Below are 9,966 nucleotides of genomic sequence, written 5' to 3' on the forward strand. Positions count from 1 at the left end.
TCCAGTTTTGGGCTCCACAATTCAAAAAGGATGTGGAGAAGCTTGAGTGAGTCCAGAGAAGAGCCACGTGCATGATCAGAGGTCAGGAAAACAGACCTTACGATGACAGGCTGAGAGCCATGGGCCTCTTTAGCCTGGAAAAGCACAGGCTCAGGAGTGATCTTATGGCCATCTACAAGTTTATCAGGGGTGACCAGCAGGATCTGGGGGAACGTTTGTTCACCAGAGTACCCCAAGTCTTCCCCCCCAAGGGATGATGAGGTTGAACGGTCAGAAACTACTGCAAGACTTTTTCAGGCTGGACATAAGGAAAATTTTCTTTACTGTCCGAGCCCCCAAGGTCTGGAATAGCCTGCCGTCGGAGGTGGTTCAAGCACCTATATTGAACACCTTCAAGAGCAAATTGGATGCTTATCTTGCTGGGATCCTGTGACCCTAGCTGACTTCCTGCCCTTCGGGCGGGGGGCTGGACTCGATGATCTCCTGAGGTCCCTTCCAGCCCTAATGTCTGTGAAATCTATGAAATCTAGGAGGCAAAATTATCAAAGCTGAAATTGTTCCTTAATAAGTCTTAAGTGTTTGATCAGTGCTGGCTTATACTGAACCTCTCTTTATTTCTTGCCTATTTTTGCAAATTCCTGTCATGTTTAATCCACTATAGTCACAAAAATATAACCCAATAGCCAGGCTAATATACAGGATTCATAAATTATGAAACAACAGTGCCAAATCCATTGCAGCCATCAATCTGATTAAGAACAATTAAGCTAGAACAATCCAGCTTCGGTCCAATGTGGGTTGGGTGGTATCAGTGGTGCAGCATCAGCAGGGATGTTTCTACACACCTGTGCTGGGACGAGACAACTGGGAGTTGTGCCCATGCTGCTGCCCCTTCTTCCAGTCCCCTGGCTGTGGCATGGGCACAGCTTCAGGCCAGTGAGGAGCTGTGCCAAGATCAGGTATCTGCAAATTACGTCTGCATTGCTGCTGCTTCTCCATACTCCCCCAGCTCATCCCCCCTTGGCTGTGGCACAGGAACAGCTGGAAGCTACCTGGCCCAAACATCACTTGCTACCAGCTGGAAACTGTGCCCATGCCACAGCCAAGGAGTGTGGGAAGCGAGGGGAAGCAGGAGCATGGGTACAGCTCCCTCTGCCTGCTAACATGCGCTGAAACCACCTGGCCTGCTTTGGACCAGAGCAAAGAGGGCAAGGATGAGGAGCGGTGGTGTGGGTGCAGCTGGAAGCTGCTCAGCCTCAACATAGCTCCTTGCTCCAGAGCCCTGATCCAGGCACAGCCAAAACCCTTCAACTCCATGGGCTGAATGTTGCTGAGCCCTGGCTAAGAGAAACAATGGAAGACCCATGAAGCTTCCAGAACTGTATGACAGATAAAAGGAACCTAAAATTCATCACTTGAAAACCTCATAGGAGATATGACATGACTTTTAAATGCCTGCAGTTAGCAAAAGTGTGTTGTACTGATCTAGCAAATAATTATGGCTGGCTGTATGCACGACACAAAGAATTCTTATACATTTAGATTCAATAATAGAATCAGCTTCCTAAATTCCAATAGCATTTTTCTTTAAAATACAGATATTGTCAAAACTGTACACTATCTGGGTTGAGCCACCCACAAAATTCTGATAAAATAAATGTTTTTCTAACTTATCTAAACTACATAACGCAAAAAAGACCTCTATAATCTAGCACATTGTTTTGTACACTAGCAAGGATCCATACCTTTTATGCTGTAGTATGCACACATTTAGTTTCCTATATAGGTACTCAACAAATTTATCTCTTGGGTAAAATAAAGGCAATTTTGTTTTAAGTGAATGTATATAGACTTCTTGTGTTTTATAGTTATTTTATACGATGAATCCCTAATGAATCGTGATTCCCTTGACTTCAATAAACAGGTCACATTATTATCTGGATATATCCTTTGTTTTAGTTTAAATAGATTTAACTTCTTTGGATCAACTCATAACACTGCTACACATTTAAGAATAGTACTCAACCTCTGTATCCTGAGCATCTTACTTTTGTCATGGAATTAAGAGAATCTTAACATGTGAAAAAAATCATCAGGAAATGTAGCATGTACTTTGCATGCATCGTTGATGGATATTTGCTGTTACTGCTTATGCTACTGGCTTAATTAATCCACAAAGCCATCTTTGTTTTAAATATGAAGCAGATTGCTTTTTCAAGTCCTTCTACACTTTTGCTTTATCCACAGATGTTGGCTTTATAGACGTCAAATAGATGGTTGTCTGAATCGAACTCCTCCTGGTTTCTATGACAGGGTGTGGCAGATCTTGGAGAGAACACCCAATGGTTTAATAGTAGCAGAAAAATACTTACCACAGGTAAAACAGGTCTAAATATTTAGAGAGATGCAAAAATCAGATTTTGAACACCTAAATTTATTCACATTGTATTTTTGTTCCTCCATGGTATATGTATTACAGAGTACAAAGAGTTCTAACTATAAATTATTACTTGGGTTAGAAAAATCATTTGTTCTCATCCTAATGTTTTCCACGGAAGAGGTGTCTAGTTTACTTGCCACTTCAAAAATATGCTAAAGAAGAATCTGACATGGGTCTTTCTAAATGTATGCTATTCTAGGAATGTGGGACTGGAAGGTGGTCTTGAATCATGGAGTCACATGCTCTTACAGATTTCCCTGGTATTGTTGATCCATATAGATGGTTTAACCTTCACTTTAACAAAGCCTTATTTGTTACTGTTGGATAAATAATTCACAACAAATAGTCCAGAAATCTCTATTAGAGAAGTAGAGAGAGTTAAATTATTAAACTAAAATATGAAACTTTAATACTTGCATAAATTCTTTTTCAGCAACCAACATTATCTGATATGACCATGTATGAGATGAATTTTTCCCTTCTAGTTGAAGACATTTTGCAAAACATTGACCAGCCTGAATACAGACAAATTATTGTTGAGGTTTGTATTATATAATAAAAAGAAGCTAAATTTATAGTTTTGTGGTTACAACTTCAAAAATAATTATATAAGTCTCAAAGAATCCAGTAAGAATAAGGGGTTTAATAGAATATAAGCACTTAAACAGTAGAACTGACAAAAAAGTTTTGAGAACACCCTCCTTATGTATTTGTGTGCAAGTTAAGCAAGTTCCTATGAGCATGTTTAGAAAATGTAAGATTAAGGAGGTTAAAGGTAAACTCTGACTATAAAATGTCCATATATAGCAGCATATGCAACCTCCATCTTATGCCACTACCACCTCTTTACACTATTGTGTTATTTAGGGTGCCTTTCTTCAAGTGTGAACACATAACCCCCCTGGCAGAAGACTAGTCCTCCCTCCCATTTTGTAGGACAACCCAGTGAGCTGTTTACCCATTGAATCAATGGTATTTAACCTCCAACTTCTTCCAGTCATCCCATAATCTCTAAAAATGTGAGTCAATAGAAGGACCCTGCCAGACTATTACTCACTTTCCCCCTATGTAGATACTGTCTAAGCTAGCCAAGAGGCAGATCACCCCTCAATGACTGCCGCATGAGTTGGTCTCTCTGCAGCCACCCAGTATTCCTTGTTGATGACCAAGAATCAGTTTCTGGATACCTTGGATATTCCCTTAGCACACAGGGAGTTCAACAGGATTTTATTATGCCTAATAACTGGGCCGTGCCAGTGACTGGGACATCCCCCAGTCTCACAATATTAGAATCCCAAGGACAAGAGGTGAATATAAACCACCAATTCCTACTAATAAGCCCCAAACTAATCTAACATCCCATTTTCAAACCCTGTGGAGCTGCAAGGCATTAAAATTCCCCTGAATGTTGTCTGTTGCTTATTTTGGTTCCATTGTTTTATTATGTTGCTCTGATGGTTTAAAATGCATCTTATTTATACATGATTATCCGTGAGTACCGCAGAACCTCTGTCCATTCTTTAATGATTGTTTATTAGTCGTCCATATTACTTTTAATGGTTTTTGACTGTTCCACATGTTTCTCCAATTTCTAACCTGTATTTTACACAAAATTCTGCTTTTTAATATGTTGAAATAAAGTATTACCTGTATACACTACCAAAATTAAGATGACTTTTTAAATAGCGTGTTAGCTTAAATCATAATGCAAATGCATTTTATCTAACCTTAACTTGAACTGGCTTAAATTTTCAGCCTTTTTTTTTTTTTTTTATATATACTGTAGTTGTTAATGGTGATATCTGTTGTGTTGGAGAGAAACCCTGAATTAGAGTTTCAGGACAAGGTGGATTTGGACAAATTGGTGAAGGAAGCATTTCACGATTTCCAGAAAGACCAGAACAAACTAAAGGGAGTTGAAAAACAGGTAAGTAAAATATTCACTTATGTCAAATTTATAGTTCTTCATGATCAGGTTGGTATGAATATTAAATCTGTGAAGCTTGAAATAAGACAGACATACAGGACTTCGAAATGGAATAAGACATTTGAAGAAATAATTCTGGTTAAGTACTGCAGAATTTGAGCTGCTTCAGAGTGAATTCTGAGGAGCCTATAAAGATGTTTCCTAGAGCTTCATATTTGAACACTAGAAATTTGTAAGTTAACAGATAAAATTGCTTGAGAAGGAACAGCCTACTCACAAAGGTGCATCTGTGCCTACTCCCTTCAGTTCTGTAATGAGCTTTTAGGTTAAGCTAGAATAACATGAATATCTTTTTAAGATCTTTAGATTAATATGCATGTTAAAAGATTGAAGACTTAAGTAGGATAAAGATTAAATAGTAGTAGCTAGACATGGAGATATATAGGCCAACATTTAAAAAAATGGCCTGAAGTTAGGCTCGTCAATAAGGGTACAAATACAAACATTTCCAAATACAAATATTTGGAAGAACTAAATAATCAAATCTCCCATTGACCTCAGTGGGAATATTTTGTTGGCAAGACATCCAGTTTTGCATTTAAAATACTTACCCATTGCTTTTTGGTTGTAAAGAAGTAGCCATGACCTAATAAACTGTTTCTGCAATAGTAGTTTTGGAAATCATTATTTTGTCTTTAGTAAATGCCCACTACATGGTTTTAAAGAAGGTATTCCCAAGTGAAATTAATATTTTCTTCTTAAGGGCCTCTGTGCATTTCTGCTTAAAGGTTTTGGTGCTTCTCTCCCTGCCAGGGCTCTCCTACTCAGGAGTACTTCATTAATTGTGGAAGAAACACCACACTGATACAGCCATGCTGCTTCTGGTACCCAGCTTAGAACTAGCACTGTTACCTCTGTGGCACTTCATTGTGCCATGTAGATGTACCTATATTTTCCCAACACAATTTGCTGCATCACAAGAGTGCCAAATGCACCCTGGATGAATTGGGAACAGCTTTCTCTCTCTTGCAAACAGGCAGCATCTGAATTTGAGTTCAGCTGCCATGATAGAGTTTGTTCCAGGTTTCCACCTTGGGCTTTATTACTCTGTTCATAGCCTTAAAAACGGCACGTTAACAAGGAAGCATTATTTCAGCTTAGAAAAGTGTTAATATGGAGTCAAGGTCCTAGCATTTGTTTAGTACGTGCACTAAACGTACAGGAAATCCTTAGACAAGTTTCCTCACAAACTCAGCCCTGATTTAGTGGGGGAATCATAACATGTCTAGCGACCTGGCTGATGAAGGCATTTAAAAATAATGTTTTCCTTCATTTACTCTTAGACAATACTCTCATATATATCAGAAACAGAATGTGGGAAAGATCAAATATCCCTTAGCAAACCTAAGTAAGCATTTAAAGAAAATCTGGATTCCTGTGGGAGTCTTAGAAATATATTTTGTTTCTTTTATAAGACTAATAGAATACGTTCATGCTGCAGCTGCATTTTTAATTGTGACCTTAGTTACACATGCAATGATACTACCTAACATTTCAAACAAAGTAAAAAGAAATTGATGTTTCAGTGTATATTAAAAGAGGAAATGCAATGGAACAGTAGGAGCTACATTTGTACTCATCTACTTTTTCATAAAATTATGCCCAAATCCAAAAAAATCCTAAAGATTTTTCTAGATAATTGAGTATATTGACTGCAACTCTAGTCATTTTTTATTTTTTAAAGTCCTATATGACCAATTACTTTAGAAATTGAAACACTTTGTAGTTTATAATACAATATAACTGGTAATGTCAAAAATGAAAACTGTTCCCTTTGCCTACAGAATGGGTTCCGCTAACTTACTCTTCGCTAGTGTTTAAACTTGAACCCAGTGAAGCAACATTTTTCATAGAAAAAACAACACTTTTTTTCCCCTCCAACAGGATGATATGACCTCCTTTTACAACACTCCCGCGATAGGAAAAAGAGGAACATGCAGCTACTTGACTAAGGCGGTGATGAATTTATTGTTGGAAGGAGAAATGAAGCCAAGCAGTGATGACCCGTGTACTATTAGTTAAGCCTCAGAAAAAACAAGAAGCATTGCTTATTTTGGTTTTACTGTATTTTGCATGTGATATTAAATTTCTGTTTTGAAGAGTAGCAATGAGCTGTGCTAGAAATCTATACCATCCTTCACTGAGAGAAGTACAAATAGTACATGCCACAAGTGAGTATTTGGCAATAAAAATAGTATAAAGAAACACTGTCAATCGTAATGAATAATTATAAATGTCAGAATAATGTGCTGACTAAAAATTATGCATGCCTCATGACAACAGCTCATATCAAGTGTAATCCCTATAATATTTAAGTAAAATTGCATTGCTTGTACTTATGAGTAGGCATCTTAAATAATGCTCTGAAATTATTTACACACTGTTAACACTAGTTTAAGATTTAGTCTCTTTTCCTCCATTTGTACTATAATTCTATACAACATTTATTGTAAATGCTGAACGATATACAGCTGAAATATTTTTAAAACTATATATTTGATCTATCATTTCATTACAAAGCTGTTAACTTTGAAAATTAAGAAAGGTTTTGTACTTGGACAGTTTAGATAAATTGGAGGTAAAAACAATATTCTTCATATTCTGCGTAATATATTTTCTTTAAAAATTTAGTTTAGTTGATACAAATATATCAAAATTGCTTAGAGGTTTAATTTAGCATTTAACTTGCTTTGCACAGATTAAATCGCAATAGAAAATGAATATAAATTATGAAGATAAAATAGCATTTTATAGTTCAATAAATGTCACTGCATCTGGCTGATTTTTTTCTAAATTTTGTATAGGCTCTAAATTAACACTGGAAATATTATTTAATATGGGAATAGAATTTTTAAAATGCAGCTAAGAGAAAGTAAAATCAGGGCCATAATGTAAGAGAATCATTTTAAATGTATGCATTCGAATTCTTTCTTACATTGACAGCTCTGGTCTCCCTCTACATCCTGAGTGGAGTCTACAAATTCTAACTGTATTATTTTTGTAGAAAGTAACTTTCAGATGTTATCATAAAATCTTACTTTCCCTGTTGGTTACAATGCCCATAGTCTGATACAAGGACTCCCATTCACTTTAATGAGCATTGAATATATGTCGGTAAACAAATGATATTCTATTTTGCTATAAGAATCCTGTTAAAATGTTTGGTTTCTGTGCAAAGATCATCTAATGTTGGTTGATGAGAAATATGTTTACAATAAATTAACTTTCTTTAAAATGTGTATTAAATGCATGGTAATATAATAGCTACAGATAAGTGGTGGAGTGAATATGAGAGTAATGTTTTGGTGCGAGTGCCTAAACAAATGAGGGAAGAACTGACTCAAATGCTTGTGGTAGTCAGTGGTTCTGCTGTAGTATGAGTAGCTTACCCTGGTAGTCACAGAATGAAATGCTTCTGAAAACAGAAGATGGTATTTGTTGTGGAAGCAGAGATCGGAACGTAAAAAGGATCCAGCTCTTCCTGACTGGAAAATTAAATCCCTAGCTCTGAGGCTGATTGGAAGAGGAAGTAAAATTTCCCTTGGCCTTTGTTTTCCAAATATTTATACAGTTATAACAGAGAATAAGTAAAAATACTAACTCATTTACCAGGGTATGACAAAAATCGGATTTTAAAGCTCACTCTTTCCACTCAAGTCACCACCTGATGCCTGAAATATTGCCCAACATCTCTCCTAACTATAGTTGTCCAGTAAGAAATGCCACAAAAAACCTTAGCCCTCTCACTATGGTAAACTTAGGGATTGTAAATTTATTCTATAAGCACAAACTGTCACAAATCTTAAGTGCACAGAAGTCTTGGTTATATCACACCATCACTTGCAGTGAACTTCCCCTCTTTTGTATAGTGTCCTAGAGGGGTTCTCAGAGCTGTTTGGGGATTTCGAGGTGCCTTTAGATGTGCATGCATGTTTTATAGAGCTCTTTATAAATTAGCACATCCAGTGCTAATTAGGTAACGTTTTTCAGACAGAATTCTGTGGCAGCAAAGTCATGTCAAACTCTTTAGTGTCACCTCAAGTACAGTCTGTGTTAAAACTTAACAGTGACTGTATTTTATAATTCCATTAATCTAATCACACCTGCATGAGCTATAAATGAGAACAGTTATCTGCATATCCATGTATTGTACATTAACCAGGATGCACAGGATCCAAAGGCACCTGAGCACTAAAGGAGATCAGCCCTATGAACATCATACTGCTTTTTAATGCATCTTTGTCAACAACAACAAGACTAAATCACTAAGAATTGTTGAAAAATTTAAGTTGATGTTAAGAACTGGAAATATAAACTCATTTCTTTTATTGTAGTTCATGAACCAATTCTTGTCTTTCTCAACAAAGAATGACTTTAGCAAAGATGCTCTTCACAAAAGATCAGTCCCAAAGTTTGGCTTACAAAAAACCCAAGGAATGAAAAAAATGTAAAGATTCACACACAGCATTTCCCCCTCCCCCTCATGGATTTCAAAAAACAAGATTAAGGACGATAGTCACTTGCCGTAAGGCCCCTAGCCTAGCATGAGTGCAGTCTGTGGGGACTGTAGCACTGCTGTCATTCTAACACCATCTTAAACAGTAAATTTAGATGGCCACATCAGTTCATAGAATCAAAGAAAATTAGGATTGGAAGGGACCTCAGGAGGTCATCTAGTACAACCCCTTGCTCAAAGCAGCACCATCCCAAACTGGATCATGCCACCCAAGGCTTTATCTACCTGGGTCTTAAAAACCTCCAAGGATGAAGATTCCACAGCCTCACGAGATAACCCGTTCGAGTGCTTTACTACCCTCCTAGTGAGAATGTACTTCCTAATATCTAACCTAAACTTCTTTTGCTGCAACTTGAGACCCTTGCTCGATGTTCTGTTATCTGTCACCATTGAGAAGAGTCCAGCTCCATCTTCTTTGGAACTACCCTTCAGGTAGTTGAAAGCTGCTATTAAATCCCCCCTCAGTCTTCTCTTCTAAAGACTATATAAGCCTAGTTCCATCAGCCCCTCCTCAGATGTCATGTGCCCCAGCCCCCTCACCACTTTTGTTGCCCTCTGCTGGACTCTCTTCAATTTGTCCACATCCTTTCTGTAGTGGGAGGCCAAAAATGGGACACAGTACTCCAGATGTGGCCTCAACAATGCTGCATAGAAGGGAAGAATCACTTCCCTCAATCTGTTGGCAATGCTTCTACTAATGCAGCCCGGTATGCCATTAGCCTTCTTCACAACAAGGGCACACTGTTGGCTCATATTCAGCTTGTTATCTACTGTAACCCCCTGGTCCTTTTCTGCAGAGCTGCTCCTTAGCCAGTCAGTCCCCGGCCTCTACCCATGCAATGCGTTGGACTGTTCCATCTTCAGTGCAGGACTTTGCACTTGTCCTTGTTGAACTTCCTGAGATTTCTTTTGGTCCAATCCTCCAATTTGTCAAGGTCTCTCTGAATGCTAGCCCTACCCTCCAGCTTATCCACTACTCCCCCCAGGCTGGTGTCATCCATGAACCATCCCATCTTCCAGGTT

The 9,966-nt window shown here is 37.8% G+C and overlaps 1 protein-coding gene across 3 annotated transcripts in view; it reads left to right on the plus strand.

The window, feature by feature from the left end:
- PHKB (phosphorylase kinase regulatory subunit beta) overlaps positions 1–7,662 on the plus strand; it is a 275,233-nt gene extending 267,571 nt beyond the window's left edge. For all 3 annotated transcript variants that reach the window (XM_019505661.1, XM_019505660.1, XM_019505662.1), the window contains 4 exons: positions 2,248–2,377; positions 2,874–2,981; positions 4,227–4,367; positions 6,312–7,662. In XM_019505661.1, coding sequence (XP_019361206.1) covers positions 2,248–2,377; positions 2,874–2,981; positions 4,227–4,367; positions 6,312–6,449 — 517 coding nt within the window. In that variant the 3' untranslated portion in view covers positions 6,450–7,662. The remainder of the gene's footprint in view (positions 1–2,247; positions 2,378–2,873; positions 2,982–4,226; positions 4,368–6,311) is intronic.
- The last annotated feature ends 2,304 nt before the right edge of the window (positions 7,663–9,966 follow it).

Source organism: Gavialis gangeticus, unplaced genomic scaffold (assembly GCF_001723915.1).
Source record: "Gavialis gangeticus isolate Ggan-Ray unplaced genomic scaffold, GavGan_comp1, whole genome shotgun sequence".
Classification (NCBI taxonomy): domain Eukaryota; kingdom Metazoa; phylum Chordata; order Crocodylia; family Gavialidae; genus Gavialis; species Gavialis gangeticus.